The sequence below is a fragment of the Mesocricetus auratus genome, unplaced genomic scaffold, assembly GCF_017639785.1.
Source record: "Mesocricetus auratus isolate SY011 unplaced genomic scaffold, BCM_Maur_2.0 Super-Scaffold_100676, whole genome shotgun sequence".
Lineage (NCBI taxonomy): Eukaryota > Metazoa > Chordata > Mammalia > Rodentia > Cricetidae > Mesocricetus > Mesocricetus auratus.
The window spans coordinates 185,160,544-185,184,818 of NW_024429266.1; the positions used below are offsets into that span (position 1 = coordinate 185,160,544).

At 45.6% G+C, this 24,275-nt stretch overlaps 2 protein-coding genes across 2 annotated transcripts in view; one reads left to right on the top strand and one right to left on the bottom strand.

Moving 5' to 3' along the window:
• Positions 1-322: 322 nt before the first annotated feature.
• On the bottom strand, positions 323-22,446 carry Ndufa9 (NADH:ubiquinone oxidoreductase subunit A9). The gene is made up of 11 exons (XM_005084063.4): positions 22,326-22,446; positions 20,795-20,965; positions 20,346-20,443; positions 18,344-18,435; positions 16,846-16,987; positions 13,216-13,318; positions 11,336-11,403; positions 9,329-9,405; positions 6,464-6,559; positions 3,283-3,349; positions 323-571 (listed from the first exon to the last, which is right to left on the bottom strand). The coding sequence occupies exons 1-11, from the start codon at positions 22,372-22,374 to the stop codon at positions 401-403; spliced, it is 1,134 nt and encodes a 377-aa protein (XP_005084120.1). The 5' UTR covers positions 22,375-22,446; the 3' UTR covers positions 323-400.
• A 46-nt stretch (positions 22,447-22,492) lies between these two features.
• Positions 22,493-24,275, top strand: part of Akap3 (A-kinase anchoring protein 3) — a 29,270-nt gene continuing 27,487 nt past the window's right edge. Inside the window, exon 1 of the mRNA XM_013123626.3 lies at positions 22,493-22,865. Within this exon, the coding sequence (XP_012979080.3) occupies positions 22,647-22,865 (219 nt within the window). The 5' untranslated portion in view covers positions 22,493-22,646. The remainder of the gene's footprint in view (positions 22,866-24,275) is intronic.

A 24,275-nucleotide genomic window follows, 5' to 3' on the forward strand; every position in this document is an offset into this window, starting at 1 on the left:
CCCTCTGTCCCTTTCTACCATTAGATGACATAATGTTCGTTCCACCACCTGAGAACAACAGCCTAACAAATTCAGATCAGTTTTAAATGTCTATGTGCTCATTTATACCGAATACTTCTATACAACCATGCATTCCCCGAGATTATAACAGTATTTTGACTTTCAAGATAGGGCCTTGGTCTAAGAACTCCAAACCCTCCAACTTCTCAGAGAACAGTCACATGTATCAATATTATAATTAGTTATTTAAAGAAAACGAGGCTCAGTTCTGAATGACTGAGAATTCTCCCCTGATTAATCAAGAAAGAAACATGCAGCAAACTGAACCCTCAGATATTTAATAGAGTGACCTCATTTACTATATAATGTGCTCTAAAGAACACAGGTGGCTTGGATTTCACTAATAGTTGACTGTCTTGGCAGGCTTTGTTTCCTCAATCTCAGAAGACAGCCAGCGGTAAGTGCGATGCCGCCGCAGCACCTCAATGGCCTTGAGTTCCAGTGGTGTGGCCTGAATGCCAAGATCTTCCAGGCCGGGCAGGTCAGGCACTATCACATCTGAGATATGCATCTGTGAACAAAGGACCACAGAGGATGCTTAAACAGCACTGCCCCTAATGAACACACACACACCCTCAAGCTGATCTAAGGCTCCTCACTGAGGCAAATACCTTTAGGGAACCCATGGCAACCTTTGATTCTGGAACTCATTAAAGCAGAACAAATAGTGAAGATCATCAAAGACCAGAGGCAGCCTCCCATACCATCCGGGAACATAGGACAGTGACCCTGGAGCAGCAGATCCACAGGCACATGTACACACAAGTGAGGGAGACAGATGTTAAGACAGAATGAGCCTACCCACCCCCATTTCCTTAAGCTGGATCTCTGGGTCATAACTCTCTACTTAAGTTTTAACTCTTTATTCTGGTTTGGTTTCAGACATTTTTGACCAACCCCTTGAAACCCTTTATGTAACCCAAGCTAACCTCAAACTTGTGATGCTTGTCTTAGCCTCCCAAGTGTTGGGACTACAGGTTCTAACACCATGCCTGGCCCCATTAGCCTGCTTTACTCCAATCATACTCAACCTGGATTAAGGAACACTCACTACAAAGCCAGAAGTCAAACTCATCTTGTTTAGGGAAGAGTGAGCAGCACAGCCTTACTCATGAAAAAGCACCAAAGCAGGTCCCTCTATACATGGAACTGCACCAGGTCTCATCCTGTGACACCCCCCCATGGCCCCCCAGTGAACAACACAGAAGGACCACAGTGTTTACTGGCTGCTCTAGGGCTGTCTGCAAACCAAATCCACTATACTCACACCTTCTCAGCCACCCAGGTAAGAGTTCACAAACACAAGAAGGACACCATGGAAACGTCTCTGCTTCTAGGCAGTCTGTCAAAGGAAGGCTAACAGCTGCCGGCTATCTGTCTCCTGAGACTGTTCAAAAACTCTTTGCTAAGTTTGAGTTTTGGGGGACAGTTTAGCCGCGTCCCGTCAATAGAAAGAAAATCCACAGTACTTGGGTTGAGATGCTGTCATATATTTGGCATCCCCCAGCAGGTTTGGGCATGCTGGGAGCAAATCATCAGTCAGACAAGCACGTAGATGTGAGAAAGAAGAGCCAGGGTTTTGGAGCTCAGCATTTGCAGGTGGACAAGAGGCTCTCAGAGAGGAGAAAGGCCACTGCCTGGGTTACAGTTAACGCTCTGCCCTCAGTACATGGCAAACTTCCAGTATTACTAGAAGCATGTTTCTAATGATACACCAGATGAACAGGCAGGAGGTAAGGAGTGGCCTGACCTGACATCTACTGAGGGTTGCTGGGGTCTAGATCTTTAGCACCTAACAAGTGTGACTCAAATTCCAGTTTCAATGAAGCAACAATGAGTAGAGCTGAAATCTGCTATCTGCAGCCTGGGTCGCCGTGTATCAAGTTCTTCACATCACACACTGCTGCTGCCAACGTGATGGTACAGTCAGGCCACTTTGAGCACTGTGGGAAGCCCCGTGGGAAATGCTGGTTTAGGTCTAGAAGACTGCTCAACTGTAGGGAATTACTAGGTGTTTCACATGAACATAGAAAGGGCCATCACTGAGAGCCCGCAGACAGAACACAAGTTCACAACAGCAGGGCATGGTGAGGTGACGTAATCCTGGTACTTTGGAAGCTGAGAAAAGACAATCAGCATGAGTTGAAAGTCAGCTTAGGCTGCACAGTGAGTGCCAGGCCAGCTGGGGGCACACAGAAAGACCCTGTCTCAAAACAACAGAAACACCTGATAACAGTAAAAAACAAACAACAAAAGCAAAAACCACAAAACCACCACAACAAAAACCAGGCTGCAGTTCTAGTTATGTCTGCACAGTTCAACAGGAGACTCCAAGACGGGAGAAAAACCGTAGCATGGCCTCTATCAGCAGCAGCTGGCAACTGGGAGGAGCATAATTTGCAAACAGAAATGAGAATGGGTGAGCTGTGACCTCACCAGAACAGACAGCAGTCAGGAGGGCAGCAGGAACAGAGCCTCCAGCACAGCCCAATGGGAGAGGGGAAAGCCAGAGAACGCAGCCTGGGCCAGACAGGTGCAAACACACCATTTCAAATAGAATACCAAATGCTGTTCACAGTAGGAGTGAGATGAGGTCAGAAAACTGACTGACAGGTGGCAGCATGACATCATGGGTAGCCTTGGTAAGAGCAGTTTTAGTGCAGAGAGAGATAACATTTGGTTCTAATGGACTGAAGAAAGAATGAGGCAAGAGTCTCAGGTACGGACAGCTTGAGAGGTTAAGGTATGAATGGAAAGCCAGGCATGGTGGCACACCTGTAATTCCAGCACTCAGAGGTAGAAGCAGATGGATAGGAATCCAAGGTCACCTTCACCTCTATAGTGAGTTTTGAAAACCGACAGGGCTGTATTTGAACACAACAAATAGCAAAGTGACTGAAGGGACCCAGGAAGGAGAAAGTCTTCAGTAAGGAAGGTGAGGAGTCTGGCCTTCAGGGACGGATGGGCGACCATTATCTATGTTTGAATGCTGACAGAAACGATCTTACAGAAAGGGAACTACACCATCAGAGAGAAGACAGCGGAGCAGGATGAGAATGAGAATGAAGGCATGTCAGCCAAAAGCAGACGGGCTAGCCTTGGCCAGCAGAAATAGCGCCCACAGGAGCCCTGCAACCATCCAAGCAGGTCAAGCAAACTGAACTGACTTCTCCACCTCTGCAGCGCCCTGCCTGGCGAGAGGCTTGCTCTGCCCAGACTTACCCGCTCCACTTTGTCCCTCGTTGTCCAGGGCTCAAATGGACTCATTTCAAAGAATCTGCCGATCCACCTGGAATGGAGACACAAGTAACACAGGTGAGAAGCGTCTCCGCACGGGGTTTCAGCCTGTCAGACCCCGGAAAAGAGGGACTGCTGCACACAGGAACCCAGAGTTTCTGCCATCGTTTTCTGAGAAAGTAACCAACTTCTTGGCTCTACTGTGTGAAGATAAATCTAATTCATTTTCCTCCATCCCTTTCTTTCCTGGATTTTTAAACCAGGGCCTCATGTACTCCAGGCTAGTCCCAAAGTTACTATGAGGCTAATAAAGACCTTGAACTCCTAATCCTTCTGCCTCCCCCCTCCCTAGTGCTGAGATGAAAGGCATGTGCCACCACAGCTGTCTAAATCTACAGCTTTTTGGGGGGGATGGGGTGGGGTGGGTGCTAGGAACCAAACTCAGGGCCTCACATGTGCTAAGCAAGCATTCTACTCCTGAGAGCATCGATCCCAGCCCTCTAGCTTCAGAAAGAATATTCTCACTAAAACAAATCCATGAAAAAGGAAGCCTTACATTTGCTCAGAATTTCCTTAAAAGCATACAAAATCTCAATTACAGCCACCCTTCCTAGGAGCAGCTCCCGTGTCTGGGTCCACACTGACAGCTCTGGTATGGACTATGCAACATCCTCAGTGGGCCATGCCGCCTGTACCTGCCAACCCTGACTTAACTCTCCCCTTCATGTGCACCACGAGATGCCTCCTTGCCTCCTGTTTACAGCCCTCCACTGTACTAAAAGCTGGGCCTGACTGACGCCATGTTCCTTTGCGGAGTTCTCTTGTTCTTTCATCAGCTGACTTCACTAGTATGTCAGTCCACAAGCATTAATGGAGGGGTCTTCTGTGCGCCAGGCACACTGCCTCTTCTCCTAATGCACTTGGCAGCCTAGCTCCTTTATCTACAAGCACTATGCATGCATGCACCTCTCCAAACACTGGACGTTTCAACTTTGGACCCCTACCTGCACCCTCTCTGAATGGAGTAAGTTTCTCCTCCCCTAATGACCATCAAACGTGGGACAGTTTCTTTTCAAATACATTCCCAGTGCACTTGGGTACAAACACTGGAAACTCTGATCCAGCCTGAATTGGTTTTGGGTGCACACAGAGTAAAGCAAGATTGTGTCTTCAGTAAACTTTTAAGGAGAACCAATTTACCATCTTACCTCTGCAAAACTGGGCTTGCATGTGACTAAAATCAGTGCATTATGGAAACAGACATATAGAAACATGATTATATGACCTAATCTGCTAATCAAAATAAAGAACTCTACCAGCTACTCTCCTTAGCAACCAAATTCCTCCTTCTCTTGTACTTCATAAAAGGAATCCCAAAACAATAATTGGTCCCCAAGTATGTTCTCAGCCAGCTATCAATATTAACAGCATACCCTTCTCCAATCTGTACCCTTCCCCCCTTCGCTCTCAATAGTTTAATTACTACTTTTGCAAAGTAAGCCCTTATCTTCTACCCTTTGGATAAGAGGCCAAGAAACACCCAGCCTGATTCCTCTGTAACTACTCTAGATACTGGAGATGAGTGTGGACAAAAGGGCAGCATTCTCCTCCTCAGATACTCGGGCTTCTTTTCCCCCTTCCTGGGTGAGGGCTCTATTGAGTGGTGGAATGCTTGCCTAGCATGTATGAGGTTCAGGGTCCAATCCAGCACCACAAACAAACAAACCCTTTAAGAAGGCCAGATGCAGTGGTGCACACTTGTGACTCAGAACTCCAGAGACAGATTCAAAGCCAGCCTAGTTTACACTGAAAGTTCCAAGCTAGCATGGTTTATGGAGTCAGAAAAGCAAACAAAACTACTTTTCCTCTCAATCTCTCTTGATGCCTTGAAAATCCTCCACTCAGTAGTTTCTTATCTTCTGCTGGCAGTTTAGTGGTGGCAGTCTTCCGGGCCTTCTCCTCTGCCCTCTCTGTCCATACCGTAACCTTGTGTACTATGTACAGTCACTATGAGTGTTAAAGAAGTCAAAGGAAAGCCTCCAAAGGACAATGCCCTCAATAAGCCACCACCGTCATGTTGTGCTGTGTTTTTTGTTGCTTAAAATTTTTGTCTTGTTTTGTTTTTGGTGCTACGGATTGAAGGCAGGGCCTTGCAAGTCCTCAGTACGGTCACTGAGCTACAGCCTATACAGCCTACAGACCACAGCTGCTCAAATGCTCGCCGTAGTGTCTTAGGTGCCTAGAACACGGCCTAAGAAGTGGAAGGCTGTCAGTAAGTATTTGTTCAATAAACAAAGAAATGGCCATGTTGACTCATAAATCCAACTGGCACATTAGATGCGAAAATCTTCCTGCTGAGACTACTAAGATGTGCCAGGATGGAGGACATACCCAGCAGAAGAACGAAGGTATTTTCCACATTGGGGAATGAGTCCAGGACCCTGCAATTGCCAGGCAAGAATTGTGCCACTGAGCTACCATCTGCAGTAGGTCTAAAACTGTAGTCCCCAAAGGAAAAAAAATGAAGAAAAGAAAGAAAGGAAGGAAGGAAGGAGAGAGGGAAGGAAAGAGGGAGGAAGGAAGGAAGGAAGGAAGGAAGTAAGGAAGGAAGGAAGGAAGGGAGGAAGGGAGGAAGGAAGGAAGGAAGGGAGGGAGAAAGAAAGAGATTAAAAGTTGCAGGGCCAGGTCTAGGTTAGAGTTCTCCTCCCCAGGGATATCAAAGAATGCTTAACAAGAGATGGGAGCCTTGCCCCCTGGCGGGCAGCTGGAAAGAAACAAAAGGAGAGCTGACTGTTCCCTCACAACAGCTCCCAAGCAAACACTTCCCCAAATTAAAACCCAAGGTTTGTTTAAGATGCTGGGGACCAAACCCAGAGCCTCACTCTGCCACAAACACTCTGCCTCTGAGACAGATCCCCAGCCCAACTCTAGGGTTCTAGGTTGGAAAATCTGAAGAACTACCCAAAAAACACTGTTAAGGTCAACCTTGCTTGTTAAGGTCATCTACAGCTTCTTTCTTGGCCAATATTACATCAGGAGTAGCCTCATTAGAGGTGTGGAGACTGGCCTTCTGTAGAAGTACTTCTGATACCCTGGGAAGGGATTGGATCAGCATCTCAAGTCAACCCTCTCACGGGTACACCTGGACAGACAGCATTGTACTTACCTATAGGCAAATCGTGGCAGTGGGTAGGGGATGAAGGTCCTGTGGGCCATGCCATAGATGTACTGTACCAGGTGAAAGAGCAGGTACCGATTGGGTCTGGAAACCAAAACACAGAACTTCATATTATTTGCTCCCTGCAATTTTTTAAAAACAATGAACACTTTTCTTACAAAAGAAGAAACACACTCTAACAAACACAGATAAGCAAAGAAAAATCACCTGTTAACCTTACTGCCAAAGACAACCTATTTTGCATACACTTCCGATCCTCATACATATGATAATGATGCAACCTATTCATTTTTATTCCCTTTGAGACACCATTGCGGGGAGGGAGATAAAACCCAGGCTCTCTACCAAAGAGTGTTTTAACCACTGAACCATCTCTTCAGTCCTAGTCTTCCCATTTTTCAAATGGTATCATTTGGAATATAAAAGTTACAGATTCTGATGAGTAGAACTTAACTTTTTTCCTTTTATGGATTATGCTTCTGATGATAGAGCTAAAAACATCTTGCTTAACCCAAAGTCTAGATTATGTTCCATTTTAAATATTTATAATTTAAAATTTACATTTATTTTCTTCACAGAGTATGAAATAAGACTCTAAATTCCTATTTTTCAGTGCCACAGCACTTTTGGCCACAGTCAACAGTCCACAAATATGATTTGGAAGCTGATCTGGCATAGTGGTGCAGAGTTATAATCCCAGGAAGAGGAGACAAGAGGGTTTTGAGCATGATCTTAGCCTTGATCATACAGTGAATCCTAGAGCAGCCTGGGCTACCTAGGGTAGCAAGACCCTGTCACAAACAAGCAAACAAACGTTGTTTCTGGACTGCTGGACTGATTAATTCAGCACAATTATCTTGATAATTAATTATAGCTTTGGAGTAAGTTTTACAATTGGGAAGATCAAGGGTTTAGCCTATTACCGATTTATATTGTCTTTATATTACCATTTAAATTTTAGAGTTTGTCACTTTCTGCAAAAGGCTGCTGGAATTTTGACGAGAATCAATCTATGGACCAATTTAAGGACAACTGCCACTTTATCAGTTTTGACACTTCCAATTCAAGATTTTGGAAAGTCCTATCATTTATTCCTTACCTTCCTTTCACGGAGTTTTTTAGGTACACATCTTATTAAATTTACCTAGTACTTAACTTTCCATGCTATTGTGGACACGATTTTCTTTGGTGCATGTATACAACACACAAATATGTGAGGTGTGTGTGTGTGTATGTGTGTGAGGTATATGTGAGTGCATGTAGTGACATATTACTTACGATTTATTAAAGCTTCACTGAGGATTCAGAAAAGCAAAGTCAGACAAAAGCCATAGAAGCCAGGCACATACCTTTAGTCCCAGTGCCCAGGAGCTAGGAAGTGGTGGTGCACACCTTTAATCCTAGGACTCAGGATTAAGAGATAGACAGATACCTATGAGTCCAAGGCTACCCAGATCTACACAAGAGTGAATCAGTCTAAAAGAGAACTGTAGCTCACACCTTTAATCCCAACATTAGGGAAGGATATAAGACAGAAGCAAGGTCTCAGTATGAGGCATTCATTCCCCAGCCACACTGAGGAGAAGTTACAGTATGAGGTTTGTTGAGAGCTCGTCGAGACAAGATCAGCCCATTCAGCTTGAGGTAGAGGTAAGAAGCTAGTGGCAGCTGCTTTGCTTTTCTGATGTTCAGCTTGAAGCCTGAACCCCAATGTCAGTCTCTGGGTCATTTATTTTTTGTGTTAAAGTGCACCTGCAGCACACATGTGGGCTACAAGTCCTCTACCACTCTATGCCTTGTTCGCTGAGGCAGAGTCTTTCACTGAACCTGGAGCTCACCGACTGAGCTAGGCTGCCTGGCTAATGAGCCCGGGGGAGTCTCCTGATTCCAACTCCCCAGAGCTGGGGTCACAGTCCCATTTGGCTCTTTTAACTTTTTCACTGTGTGTCTGGAGATTAAACTCAGGTCCTGCTGCTTGCATGACAAGCATTTAACTGACAGAGTCATTTCCCCAGCCTGTGAGCTAAGATTTACTCAATTCTAATTGCAGTTTGGTTACTCGATTTTCATATTGATCTACTTGGTGTCTTTACTGCGTTTATGTATTCATTCTCATATGTAGTGTTTTTGAGTGTGAGTGTGTGTCCCTGTGTTTTAACAGATGACAGAATAAAGCAACACAATCAATACTACCAGGAACCTAGGAGGAGATGGGGAGATGGCTCAGTTGGTCAAGTGCTTGCTGCACAAGTCTGAGGATGGGAATTTGGATCTCAGCACCCACATGAGAAAGAAGCTGGGCAGAGCCGGGCATGTCTGTGATCCCAGTGCGGGAGGCAGAGACAGGCAGGTCCCTTGGGCTTGTTGCCCAGACTGTCTAGCTCCATCGGTGAGCTTAGGAATTAAGAAAAAAGATACGTCTTCAGTGCAGACATTTCCCCCCAGGACTTCTGTTTTATTTTACTTTTTGAGGCAGGGTCTTACTATGTGCTCAGGGAAGCCTTAAACTCACTATGTAACTCAGGCTGCCCTTACACTTGTGGCGATCCTCTAGTCTCAGCCTCCCAAGTGTTAGGATTACAGGTGAGAGTCACCATGCCTGGATTCCTTGAATATTTTATCAAAAAAGTTGACTCTGCAGACAGGAACCCACAGATACCAAGTGCTGACTGCTTCTGTAGAAGTGTAGGGCAGTGGTTCTCAGAGTCATGCATGTTCAGGCAGAGTCCTAGGTTCCCCCAACTGCTGGCTTGTGCGCACCAGATGTTCCGATTCTGTGAGTGACTTGTTCAGGAAGTACGGTTTTATAAACCACCATCATCTTTTTCACGAAGGTAAACTCTAGGCACTTACCCGGCAAAGGCAAAGGTTTTTCCTCTGGCATCTGGATCTTTAATTGCGTTAATAATCCCTTTGGAAACATCTACAACCTATACAAATCATAAGACATGTTTAAGCAATAGTTGAGCTAGGATATCAGACCTGAAGAACCAGATCCATAACCTTGGTTACTGAGATGAGGCCGGAAGTATCAAGTTCAAGGCCTGGCTGGCCTACACATTGAGTTGAAGGCTCGCTTGGGCAACTCGGAACAGCATGTCTCAATTTTTTAAAAGTGGGTGGTAGTACTAGGTGGGAATGTACCTCAATGGTAGACTGTTTGCCAGGCATGCACATTGTCCTGGCTTCAACCCCACATAATTGTTTAGAAAGATGGAGAGATAGGAGAAAGAGGGAGGAAGAAAGGACCACAGACCACAGGTGCTGCAGTCACAAGGATGGGACTGAACAATGTCGCCCTCCCCTCTAAGATACCTTAAGGAACCACCCACCTACTCTGGCGTTCAAATAATCATATTCAAGGCTCATTTGGGTACTGTCCTAGTCAGAAGTCTTACCTAGTCAGCCGCAGGCCTTCTTGACGTGGCCAGGCTCCCATCTCACCCACATGATCTATCGCTACTCTTCCCCACGCTGTCCTAAGCCACCACAACCTAGAGGCTGAACCATAGAGCTGCTGATGTTCTGCCATTCTGACTATCAAAACAGGAACTGCATACAGGGTTAGACCTAGAGACCCAGAAGCCACAACCAGCAATTGTTTATGGTTCTAGAAAACATCCCACAATGGAAATTTTTGTCCTGGAGTGGGAGGGGGACAGCTGCTTCTGGCATCTACTGACTAAAGGATAGGGTGGGTTGGGCTGGAGAGATGGCTCAGCCGTTAAAGGCTAGGCTCACAACCAAAAATATAGGATAGGGTGGCAGCTCGACACCCTACAGTGAAGAATTGAAGAATCATTTGGTGCCAAATACCAGTAGTACCAGTTGGGAAATTCTAGTTGTCACGCCAACATGACACAAAGTAGGGTCATTTGGAAAGAAGGAACCTTAATTGAGAACATGCCTCCATAGGACGGGTCTGTGGGGCATTTTCTTGACTGAATATTGATGTGGGAGGGCCCAACCACTCTAAATAGGCAGGACCTACTCTGGGCAGTAGGTCCTGAGGTATATAAAGCAGCAAGTGGTCCTAAGGTAAGCCATGGAAAACAAGCCAGTAAGCAGCACCCCTCCATGAAACCCGCATCAGTTCCCGCCTCCAGACTCCTGACCTGTTGAGTTCCCGCCCTGGTTTTCCTAAGTGAACAACTTAAAAGCTGTAAGGTGAAATAAACCTTCAGTTCCCAGCTTACTTTTGGTCATGGCATTTTGTCACAGCAACAGAAACCCTAGTCCAACCCAGTCTAACCCAGTATGGAACCAACCTTCTCCTTCATCTCTGGGCCCTAGAATGTACTATTCCTTGTATGTGAAACAGAGTCCCATGCCATCAGCTGACTCTGAACCAGTTCAAAGCTGGATTTCATGGCCTTTTAATACAATAACAAAATTCTCTCCTTCTCCTAGTACATATCACATTCAAAAGTAACTGTTTCATTTACCTGAGAAGAACTTGACAAAAATGTGTGTCGGACAGGCTATCCTTTCTATATTCCCAGAAACACAGGGTACCTGTACATTATATAAATCATAAGGCCTGTTTAAGCAATTTCTGAGCTAACACATTAGACCTGGAAAGCCAGGTCCTTAACCTTGGTTACCTGTGAAGATGAGGCTGGAAATATCAAGTTCAAGGCCTGGCTTTGCTACATGTTTGGTTTAAGGCTAGCTTGGGCAACTTGGCACAGCCTGTCTCAATTAAGCATTCTTAGGTGAATGGACAACTGAAGACACTGAGAAGATAGGCACCTCTTAGGTAAACTGAGGCTACCAGCTGAAACGAGTTGAAATTAGAAAATTGAACTGAATCTGAATTGAGCTAACACCCAATGCTAAGCCTTTATGCAGAGTACTTACATATACTGGTTGTTTCACTGTCTTAAAGCCCAAAGAAATAAGAGGCACACCGCCAAACCAACGAATATCTGGAAGAAACAGGAAACTGTGCTGAGAATATAAAAGCCATTTACATAATGAAAATAATGTAACAAATACAACAGACTCTGAGGGATCTGGACTGAATAAACAAGCAAGCAAATAAGTAGAAAGGGGGACAGGCTGTGATGGCTCATAAATAAATAAACAAACACATGGAGGCTGGGTCATGATGGCTCATAAATACATAAGCAAACAAGTAAGTAAAAAGAGGGCTTGGTGGCTATGGTGCACGCCTTTAATTTCAGCACTCAGGAAGCAGAGGCAGAACCTCTGAGCTCCAGGCCAGCCTGGTCTACGGGGAGGGGTGCTGAGCAGCAGCATTTGCCTCCTGGTGCCTGAGTGTGCCTCACCTTCCTACTGCCATGCCTTCCCCACCATGGCGGACGGCAGTTCCTCAAGGTGTCAACCAAAATTACACCCCCCCCCCTCATGTACTCAGTCACACAGTGAGAATGTGGCCAGCTAGCACAGTTCCTTCCTGTCCGCATGGCTCCCGTGCCCTCAAAGCTCTTCTAGCCTACCCCACAGTCAGATCCAACGCCGCTGTGACATCATCAGATACTGCCAGCATTTCACCTGTCCACAGTCATCTGCCTAGTCTGTTCAGGCTGTCATAATAAAATACCACAGGCTAGATGGCTTAAAAACCCAAATTGTACTTTCTCCCAAACTGTACTTTCTTTGGAGGCTGGAAAAGTCCAAAACCAAGGTGTCATCAGGTTCCTGGTAAGGCTCTCTTTCTGGCTTGTAGGTGGCCATCTTCTTACTGGGTCCTCATGTGGCCTTTCTTCAGTATGTACACAGAGACTTTCTCTCCTTGTACAACCACCAACCCTATCTTAGTACCTAATCCTTATGACATCATGTAGCCTTAATGACCTCCAAACACCTCTGTCCACATTGAGTTATATCAGGAGTTAAAGCTTCAACATGAAGAACTAGTAGATGGCCAGGTGGAAGTGGTGCACACCTTTAATCCTAGGAGGCAGAGGCAGGCGCGTCTCTGTGAGTTCAAGGCCAGCCTGGTCTACAAGATACAAGAGCTAGTTCCAGGACAGCTAGGTTGTTACACAAAGAAACCATGTTTCAAAAAAACCAAAGAAACTAGCAGATGATAAGTTTTATATTATATACAGTGTATCATGATTTTAAAAACAAAGTGAAAATCAATGCAGAACTCCAGATGGCACAATCAAGAGGGAGATACAAGAAAATAACAAAACTGCACAAACTAATGGGTATAGCCACACAAAGGAATACTATTCAGCTACATAAAGAAACTAGTCAGCAAGAGACAGGGACAGATCCTAAATGCATATAAGGGAAAGAAGTCAATTTGAAAAGCTTCACAGCATGTGACTGTAATGCCCTAGTGGTCTGAAAAAGATACAATTACAAGGCAGTATAAACATCAGTGTTTGGCAAGTGTCCAGGATAGGGATAAGGGAGAATTTGTTGATCTCAAGGGATTTGCTAGTATCTTGCCAAGGTCACAGATTTACCGAGTTTAAACTTTGGGCCAAGCAGGATCACTGCCTTCAGCAGCTGGAGGGAGTAAATCTGTACCTCCCTAATCCACACCACAACATCTAACTAGACCCTCATGACCCAGAAGCAGAAAGGACCACACTGACTGACAGTGAAAAAAGAGCTCTAAAGGGGAAAGGCAACTGAAGGGGAACTAGAACTCGGCCTGGGAGCTCAGAGAGCACTGTGGGCTGAGAGCACTGTAGGCTGGTGCTCAGCTCACTGTGCTAAGCCACCGGCACAGCCTCTCTTCTGGGAAGAAAGATGCATACTTGCAAAGTGATTGAGGAACCTGTCCTCCCTTCCAAAGATGTCAGACGGCCGTATGATGGTGGCTTCAGGAAACGCACTTCTCACTTCCTTCTCTCCCACCGCCTAAGCAACCAAAAACAAAAGCACTCTAAGTTCTTCAGCAAGTTCACAGAGCTTTCCCTCTTCCCCACTACCAGAGACGACTTACATTTCCAAGACCCTGTTTCCATTAGGTAACCATAATTTTGGAAGATAATCACATTATTCAAAAACTCAATTAACAGAATGTTCACACACACACACATGCACGCACGCACGCACGCACGCACGCACGCACGCACGCACGCACAAGACAAATATCCCATGCCCAGAAATCCTATGTTGGTTCTTCCTATTCTTACGCTAGGGAACCCCACAATGAAGGGAGAAATTGGAGTTTTTTTCAGCCTCAGTTTCTTTCACCTATTTACAGACTCTCTGCACTTTGTGTCCATAAGCTAGCAGCCTGCCAGATAAAGGTCAGTGTGGTGGCAGTGGCAGTGGCCTCTGGTCATTGTCTACAGAACCTGCCCACTTTACTGTAGGTCCCTGTCTCCTCGTCTTCACCAACTCCTTCATCAATATAAACAAGATGGAGCCTCTACCCTTAAAAAATTTTCCAATTCCACCACACACTCTTCCCTCCTGCCTTCTCTCTCTTGCCAAATTAGATAAAACTAAGTGCACCCTTGCTGTACCACACCAAGCTCCAGCTCGCATCTCACTCACTTTGACTCTGGACTCTGCTTCAATGACTTCAACATCTGATCTGAAACTACTTTTGGTAAGACCACAGATGCCCACAGACCTGACATTGCACTTCCGACTGTTGGATGACACTCACACTACCTTGTCCCTCTGTGATACGGGCTTCTGCAACATTGCCCTCTTCTGGCTTCCCATCTAGCACGCATGTCCACCAGTCCTGACTATTTGCAAGTATCCCTCCTCCACCATACTGTAAGCATTTGGCCTCTGCCCCATTCAGGGTTCTCTTCTCAGTCAGCCTTCTAATACCTTCCTCTTCTTCCAAAAACAGATTCTGTTGACTCTCAACTTTTACTTCCAGCACAGGTCTCTCTTCTGAGCTCCAAAGCCAAAACCCTGAACAACTGGGACACTACTGAAACCCAAGTCCAAACCGTGGCCTTGCATTCTCTCAAGTCAAACGGTACCCCTAACCTGTGCTGAGTGTGAACAGCCTCGAGAGTAGAATGGAGAAGTGTCATGTTCTTCTGAGGCTGCCGAGAAGCTGGCGCTGGAAGCAGAGCTGACCCCGCCCCTACCCGAGACACAAGCACGTTGATGTTAAGTGCTTTTCAAACACCTCCTTCTGTGTCAGGCTGGACCCTTGGTTCTGTGATGGGAGATGGGAAAACAGCAGCAGCTAAAGGTATGTCCTTAAGAACAAACAGCTAGAGGATAACCTTTCCCACAGACATTACTACTGCTTCTCTCAAGGTGTCACAATGCCCTGCAGTGGGAGAGAAGCCAGAGGTCATCCATGGAGAGCTCTGCTCTGGCTGGAACTCTCCATCAAGAAGCCCCAAGTGATGCAGCCAGGCCTTCCCAGGCATTTCTGCTAGAGACCACAAGAGCTCAACCTGATGATGCTATCTGCACCATTTGTCCTTTTGTTTGAAAGCCTCCTTTGAGGGAATGATCTGCTCCACATGGGATCCCAGGTGACTGCCTCAAGAGGGCTTCCCCAGTCGGTTTCTGCTGGATGTCTGTCTGTCGGATGCTGCTTTTGTTTGCTCTCTCCTTTGGGCTACTCCAGTCATCCCAGCAGGACTTTGTGATCATCTGCTTTGATGACATTCTGACATCTTGCTTCCCTCTCTGTGTGAACTGTTATTGAGTCTTGTATTTCTGCTTGCTCTATACTTACTAAACTCATTCAAAACTGAAAGCACAGCTTTCACAGATCACTCTCCAGGTAACACAAAAGGAAGAGTTGAAAGCCAAGTTCCACCGCAAAAAGATTCTGCTTTAGTTGGTTGGGGTACAGACCAGGCATTGGAGTTTTGAAAATCTCCCTCAGTGACTCCAATGTGTAACCGAGGGTAAGAGCCACTGGCCTAAATCCTAGCCCCACCCAAGTATTCCCACCAGTATTCAACAGTACCACCAGCTTCAGGTGGCTTAAGCCAACACAACATGAATAACCCCTTCCTACAACTGTGCCATTCAGGTGACTCAGTGCAAAAGCAGCCATGCTGTGTTTTGGCTCCCACTGTCTTTTCCTCTAGTAATTGGGTATGTGGTCTAGATAAGCTGGAAGTCAGTCCTGCAACTATGGAAGACAGGCTTGACTAACGTTGTCACTAATCCTGGTTAAGATTACCTAATGCTGCCTTGAGACATGTAAGCCTATAAATTTCCTGTATGTTTACATCCAATTTTCCTTTTTAAAAGAAAAGTTATCCTTTTTAAAATTATATGACTATGTGTGTGTTGAGAATCGGGTTTACGCACATGAATGCAATGCCCAGGGAGGCCAGACAATGATATCAGACCCATTTGGAACTTGAGTCACAGGTAGTGGTAAGCCACCTCATAGGAACTCAGGTCCTCTGCAAATGTAGTACATGCGTTTAGCTGCCTGGCAATCTCTCCAGCCCCTCACATAGAGTCTTCTGACACTAGCAATTAAATGCTCCTAGCCACAGGAGTGGTGCACTTGCACACCCACTATTTCCCGCTCCTGTGGCACATGTTGCTACTCTACAAAGCTTCATTCAGCTGAGATCATTGTCCCTGGTGGACTAGAAACTTAAGGTGGGCGTGGATCGGGTCTGTTTGACAAGTAACTGCATGAATTTACAGCATATAACTGGTGCTTACTAAATTGTTTTACTAAATATATGCGATGGATCAAAAACCTGGAGTCATTATCAAGAACCCTGTTGTCCTTGTCAGGATGACACAAGACAAGCTCAGTGTGGCAGAAGACAAATGCACACAGGTAGACCCAGACAGTAGTGACCTGGACAAAGAGGACACTTTAGGTTCCAGGTGGACTCTGAGCCACAGTGGCCAACCCCAGACTCCATGGAGTTTGCAGGAGGAAAAGATGAACTATGCAAAGAGTATTTTCACGAGCACTATCTACTCCTATCATTCTCAGCCTTCATGCTGCCCAGGTGAGACCGGCAGAAACCTGTGACTACAGAAGGTTCGAGAAGGAAAGGGGGTCCTGTAATCACAGGAGGAGACCCAGGCCTGTCTCCTTTGGCAGGAATCATACTCCAGGTTTCCTGTGTACCTCTTACCATGTCTCCCCACAACCTTGGGCATCTGGAGGTAGGTGATATGATCTATCCATATTTGAAACCCTTCAACAGACCACTCAACCAAAAGGTCACAACATGCGTGCAGAGGCTATGGTTCAGGAATAGAGTACTTGCCTAGCAAGGCCAAGGCGCTAAGTTCAGTTCTCAACATCAAAAACCAAAGAAATTAAAACAACAATGCGGGTGCACCTGGTTCTAGAAGAGCAACGAAAAACCCTCTGACTTCAACACAGGTGGAGAAACACTTCCCACTGCCATGGGTTCCAAAGCACTTGCCCTGGCCTGTGGAGCACCAGCTGAGCTCCCCGCACTCACCTTGCTCCTCAGGTACCTGGACGAGCTCTTTATACTGGCATTCAGGTGTGAGACATGAATGAGTCTCTCAACCCCAGCTTCCTTGGACGCCTGAGCAATTGCGTGAGGAATCTTCACAAAAACATCCTCAAAATCAAAGTTCCTGGAAGCCAAGGAAGGGAGAGCAGTTAAGAATTCAAGACGACTCAGGGTTTCCAAGGGTTCTACATTACTTTGGTTTTTATGACAGTACCAGAATCTATAACAATTAAACTTTAAAACAGTAATGCCCCAACTCTAAACCAAAATTAATTTCTCCCAAGGTTTCCAGTCCTGCTTATTGTTAATAAGCTTAGCTAAAGGCCTACTCAATGTTATAATCCAGCATCAGAAGTACTTTATGTTCTCAAGGAGTCTTGAGGCCAAGGGATGTCAAGAAAACCTGACTATTCTGGCTAGAGGGAAATATTGGGATCTCAAAAGGGACTCACTACTCACTCATGGAACTTTGTTTCCTTAAAGAGAAAAAAAAAAATCAAGTCATGCCAGGGCCTGATGGCAAAGACCTGTAATGCTGGCTACTTAGGAGGCCGAGGCAGGGGCTCACTAGTTCAAAGCTAGCCTGAGCTTCAGAGTGAGCTCAAGACCAACCTGGGCAACTGAGCAACTTGGTGAGATCTTACGTCTAAATTAAGAAGAAAAAGGGAACTGGGATTATAGCTCAGTGGTAGCCTGACATGAGTGAGGACCCAAGTTCCAGACCTTAGTATTGGGAAAGAAGAAAGGAAGGGAAGAAGGAACAGAGAAATGGAGTGAAGGAAGGAAGGAGGGAGAGAGATTCACCACAATTCAATATCTAACATTAGCTGAATGATTACTCTGTACAAGTCACTGCGCTAGTCCCTACTGGAGATGTAAAGTTGAAAGGACCCTGTAAGTCATCAAAGAATTTAAACTATTTAATGAAATAAGTAAACCTAAGCCAGACATTTAATAAATGCTAAAGGAAAAATAAGTGTGAACAAGGGCTCTGAAAGTGTAAGATGAAAATGTTATTTGGGCCAGGGTGGTAGCACACACCTATAATTCTAGCACTTGCAAGGTGGAAGAGGAGAACTGTAAGTGTAAGGTCACCCTGGGATACACAAGACCCTGTCTCAAAAGACAAAATAATAACAACAATAAATCATTACCGATAATCTCCACAGAAACTAAGCAACATTGAAATCAGTACATACACTACTTTCAATTAATGACACAGAGAGGCAATCTAAAACACTGGTGAACAGTGGGTCAAGAAAATCCTACACCCTAACTCTCCCCCAGACTGACAGGTTCAAGCAGAGTCAACTTTCCACCACCAAACACAATGACATGATACATCATCTCGCTAACATCACAGCATATGCTGCCAACGAACCTAGTCGCCATTACTGATGGGCTGATTGAAACTGACACTATAATCCCCAGCATACAGAAGTCCCCTAAGACAAAGAAGACAGGAGAGACCAAGACTTACCTGGTTTCCCAGTCCCGCCCAACAAGATTGATGACCACATTGCTGTGCTGCACTGCTCTCTTGATAGAATCTTTGTCTCTTGCGTCCCACTCCTACAACAGCAGGAACCAATCAGATTAAAACACATGGAGCACACGTAAGCACGTACAGCAACTTTCAGAAGGGTCATCTGGGGTTGTCCAAACACAGGCCACTTCACAGAGACGCCACTGATTTTAACAGATGAAGCAGATGTCTCAAACTCCCTGCTCTCTCTCTCCACTCTTCCTAGACAAGGCAGTAAAAGTACACGTCATCATGAAATCAAACACTAGAAAGAGGCAGTTCATACTTAATCGTGTATATTTGGTGGAGCACACTGGGTCTTATGAGACCCAAGCTGATGTGCAGTTCTAAGTAGCCAGTGATGGAGGCAGAGTAACTTTTGTTCCCCAAGAGTGTAAAGAAGCAAGTATGATTTGGGATGCAAGCAAAGCTTCTGGGCACCCTCCACGGGAGATGGCCGAAAGCATCAGCACCAAACTAGGGAACTCAGGATGATTTCCTTATTTCTTCTCAATTTCTTCCTTCCTTCCCTCCCTTCCTCCCTTCCTTCCTTCCTTCCTTCCTTCCTCCCTTCCTTCTATCTAACTGCAGTGCTGGTAATCCAACCTAGGGCCTCTTTCATGTAAGATAAGCATCCCACCAACTGAGCTACATCTCCAGTCCCTAATACACCTTATAATATTAGATCTATTTTAAAGACATGAACACAAGAATTAAGAAATGTGGTGTCTAAAACTTAATTTTTTTTTGTTACTATTATTTTACAATAGGGTCTTACAGAGCCCAGGCTAAACTTGAACACCTCCTCCTTTGCAGTGTTTGGACTACAGGAGTGTGCCACCATGCCTGGCTCTTGTTTGTTTGTGAAGGCTGAGCCTCACTCTATTCCTGAATGGTCCAGTACTCACTCTGCAGTCCAGGCTGACCTCAAACTCACAATAATCCTGCTGTCTCAGACTTCTAAGTGCTGGGATTACAGAAATGAGTCATCACCTCCGGCATAATTTTCATTTTAGTATAGAAAATCTGTCCTTGTTTTCCTGGGATAATTTCATCCATAGTCACTGCAGGAAAGTTTATGAGTTGAGCTGAAAACCTAAGTGATTTATAAGCAGCTCACCATTCCCTGGACAAGCAAAGAGCCCACACAACCCAATCAATCCCTTACAGGAATTAGGAGAGACTAACTCACTCTTCAGCTCTCTGGCAACCCCTGACCTACAGAGCCTAGGTACCGAAGAAAAGCTGGAATGCTGAGAAAGGACTGTTCAGAGCTAAATTCATACCAACTGAACCAAGTTCTTTAACTTCTTCCTTGTGATTCTGTTTGTAAAACCACCTTAGAATCATACCATGAGGCTACACATAATCCTACGTTCACTACTTTCAGAATCTTCTACTAGTGACAAATAAGAGTAAAGACAAAATCAAGAGAAACTTGTGATAATGATAAAGATATTAGCATATACTGAATATAACTTTTCATATTTCATCTTATAGTACATCTCAATTTAGACTAGTCACAATTCAAGTGCTCAACAGCTACACATGGCTAATGTCTAGCACACAGAAGCATATATCTAGAGCAGGGGTTAGCAAACTAGAGCCAACAGACCATATCATGAATACAACCCAGCTTATAAAGTAATACTGGAGCACAGTCATATCCATTCATTCGCATACGACTGCTTTAGGGCCATATGAGTCGAGTTCATCAGCTCTGGCAGAGACTACATGACCTGCAAATTGTAAATAATCACTATCACGTGTTTTACAAAAACAGATTGCTAGTGATTAGACTAGGGTTTGCATGCTAAACCAAGATCTGCAAGATCCTAGCAGAACTGGGGATGCTCTTGGTCTGGGGTTAAACTATTGTTCTATTACACCACCTCTTACCCTAACAATGACCTCCAAAATTACATTAACAACTCCAATGCCCATTATAAAGGCTTACCAGGAAGATAATCTGGCCCAGGTCACCCATGGGGCGAAGGTGCATGGTGTCATATGGATCGCACCGATAGGGTATAATTACTTGTGACCCCATTCGTCCTAAAAGATGAAGTGAAACAAGGATCAACATTAGCATAATATAGTTATGTCACACAACAGTGACTTAGGAAATTATTAAATTCTAATTTGATAGATTAATTTAATGCTTAATAAAAAGTATATTCTGGCATACTAAAGATGCCATAACTCCTCAGGGTCCTTTATTCTCATAATGTCCTATAGAGGAAACATGGATGCTCTCTCAGTGCCAAGACAGATAAAATTTATATAAATCTGAGATAGAAGTAACTTGTACTAGCATTAAAACAAAAACACATGGATCACAGTCTCAAGGGGGGCAATCTTAGTTCAGGGCAATGGAGCACAATGAACTAAAAGAACTTGACTTACCAAGATGGTTGACGACATATCGACCCAGAAATCCTGTTGCTCCAAACACAGTGGCCACAACTCCACTGACAGATGAGCGGCCACCTTTCCCGTGAGGTATGACAGCATGATGAAGCTGGCGATGGGATGGGCCACGAAACACAGATGTGGCTGCTGCAGCAATGGCAGGACCTTCAGAAAAAGCCCAGAGCCGGCAAACAGGGCACGTGTTACCATAAAAGAAACCAACGCATAACAGCTTCTTTCCCTAGGAATTTATAACCTTATTTTGTGAACATTACCTTAGGGATTTAAGAAATATCCCGTGATGCCTTGAAAAACTACAACACCTATCTGATGGCCTAGACTCCTGGAAGTCCCACCTCAGCCAGTCTGTACCAGATCTTTATGCTATCACAACCCAATTCTAGATGAACCTGCAGTAATTTCCATCCAGGCCAAGGGTATGAGCACAGAGGGCCTGCTGTGACTGGTACTAAAGAGGACAGGCTGTGTGACTGCTCCAAAAATCTCTACTCGTTCGGCGAGTCTCCTGAGAGACACTCTTCTGTGGTATTCCCCAGTGGTGTAGCAAAGGGACCTAATAAAAGGCTTCTTTCAGCCGGGCGGTGGTGGCGCACGCCTTTAATCCCAGCACTCGGGAGGCAGAGGCAGGCGGATCTCCGTGAGTTCGAGGCCAGGCTGGACCAAAACAATACAGAGAAACCCTGTCTCGTAAAAAACCAAAAACAAAAAAAGGCTTCTTTCGCGTAGCCTTTTCTGTGCGGGCAGCAGTGGAAACGGCAAAGAGGTGGTGACGGGAGAGGCAGCGGCGTAGGAGCAGCGGGCTCCCTAATTAGCAGCTGATGTTTCCCACGCTGGCTCCAAAGCTCATTCGTGTGATTCTGACATGAAGTAATTTTGACAGCGAATGACACTCTGTAATCAGTAAACTACACTATGGAAAAGCATAACTGAAGAGGACACGTTTGTGGAGTGGCGGGCGAAAAGACGGGGAGGTGTAACCACCGAACGCTTTGCTTCCCTTACTCTGGAAAAGCAAATCAAATGCAAGCTTTCGGCTTGAGGGCTGACGGCAAATCCAATCACAACAAAAGAGTAAGTAAGCAATGCCGCCAGATTCTCGGCTATCCTTCACCCTTCTGCGCTCTTCCTTCCACCCAGCTCCCGATTCTTTTTGCACTAGCATGTCTCTCTGCGGCCGACCCAAGCGCAACAAACAGTCTCCGTCTGCAGGGCAGCGGGTTGTAGCTTTCACTACGGCTACTACCATGAATCCAATCGATGTCCTGCTGTCCGGTCCCCCTTTCCTCCCTGAGTAAGTGTTTCACCTTGACCTCCAGCTTCCCAGCAATCTCCGCACGTCTCGAGCCTTCAAGCGGCCAGGTTCTCCTCGTCCCTCCCTGCTACCCCTGCTCTCCATCCCCTTCTCGAGAGCACAATTCCACACAGCAACCGAAAGTGTGGGGAAGAAGTGTTAGGTTCCCATCGCGGAATCGGGCGCCGAGCGGCGGTGCCCGGTGACACTTACGTGACATTGGCAACGATAGGACAACCCGGGAGTGGACGGCGGCCGCCATCTTCCCCCACAATGCCCCACGGCCGGAGTTTCCGCCAACTACGGCAACAACGCGGGGCCAAATGGTATCTCACGGACTTCTTTGCGCAGGCGCCAACTGAGAACGGAACTGGCGGGCAGCAGGTCTTATTGAGAAGCAGTTTGGAGGAGAGAAAAAGAAAAGAAAAAGGGAAAACAGAATCCCGGTTCTGGAATGGGCTGTGGAGGTCATCTTATACTGCTGGGGAGCCTGCAGTTCAGACTCAACCAGGGACTGACTCCAGGGCATACGAAATGGCCAACCTTCAAAGACCAACACTTGGTTGTCTGTTACCAGAAAGTGCCAGACAGCTCTGCGGGGTTGGGGCTGGGATAAGGAGGAGACCTGGCCCTGCACTCGCGAAGTTGCAGGGAGGAAAAACAGAAAAAGCAAAGCGAGGGTCTGCGCAGAGTGCACAAGTGGGGGCGAGAAATTGGAACTCAGAGCCCCACCCACCCCCGTTCGCTGCCAAAGTAAGTGCACGTGGATGCTATCAAGAACACCCTTTCTTTGGGGCTTTAGTGCTCACTGCCCTAGTTCATATATAGAATGCTTGCTTAGATGTCTACACCAATTCAAATCTGCTCACAGGTGACTCTCCAGGGATTTCTGACCTTTCCAAGATGGTGATCAGTCCCCGTATTTGGTTTATGTGTTTGGTTTTGAGTTTCATTTGTAGAAGCGCACTGACCACTACCTGACCCAAGAATCTGGAAGTTCTTTTGGAATTTTGAGGCAAGGTCTCCTTATGAAGCTCTAGTTGGCATCGAACTTGTGATATTCACGGCCCTGCTTCAGGCATGAGTCACCACCCGGGCTGATGTAGGGATCAGTAAATGGATTTGAAACGTGAACTTCCTGAAATGCAATATAAAATTGCAAGTCACAGTTGACCTTCAACACTTTTTCTATAGGGGAAAAACGAACCCGAATGGTGGCTTTACCCAGAGCAGAAGTACAAACTGTGCTTCTTTGGTAATCTGTATTGTTCCAGAAGGAGACACCTGGAGCCTGAGGATATTATGAAAAAAAAAAAATCAAAGCACTTGCATTTTAAAATCATTTTCAGGACGTGTTGGTGCATGCCTGTAATCCCAGCTCTTAGGAGGCAGAGGCAGGAGGACAGTGAGTTCCAGGCCAACCTAGGTGACCTTGTCTCAGATTTTAAAAAATTAAAAAACTCATTCCAATCCACCTGGATATACCTGAGTAGAAGACAGCCAGTTGTGAACTAAATTTCCCAGACAGAAGCTGCAAGCACACCGAGCATCCTAGAGATTTTAATTAATTGATTAGAAATTTAATGATAGCAGAGAGGGTAGAATGTTGCAGACCCAAAGCCAGGTTATCGTGACCTATTCTTAACCTTCTAAACGGCCATCTATTGTTCCCTTTTCTGTGCCCTAACATCCTGTGACCATCATCTGAAGCCTTTGGGGATGTGTCAGGGGACCACTAGATGGCATCAGAGCGCACCTGAGGTCCATCCTTGTCCAGGGTTTCCTGATTTACAATATATAACCTGCCTACCTGATGCTTCTACAGGTGTGCCTGAGAAGTGTTTATTTGTAACTCTCCTTGTTCTGTTACTACAAGAACTTTCAGTGTTGGGCCATGGAATGTAGGGTAACTTGGATTTGATCACTCATATTTGGCTCCATAATAAACTATCCCTCGTCCCCCTTTGAAGTGAGCTGTTTTTCATATGATCACAGTAACCCACAGTAACATAACTTGGGCTTATCAATAAACTGCCTAGTTTGGGGGATCTTTCTAGACTTGGCTAGTCTTTCAGTGCTCAGTGGTGGTAGTGTCCATTGTTCATTTCTGGGAAGAAAGCGTGTCTAGGTAGTCCACTGGTCCTGTGTAGGGGCTGCTCAACT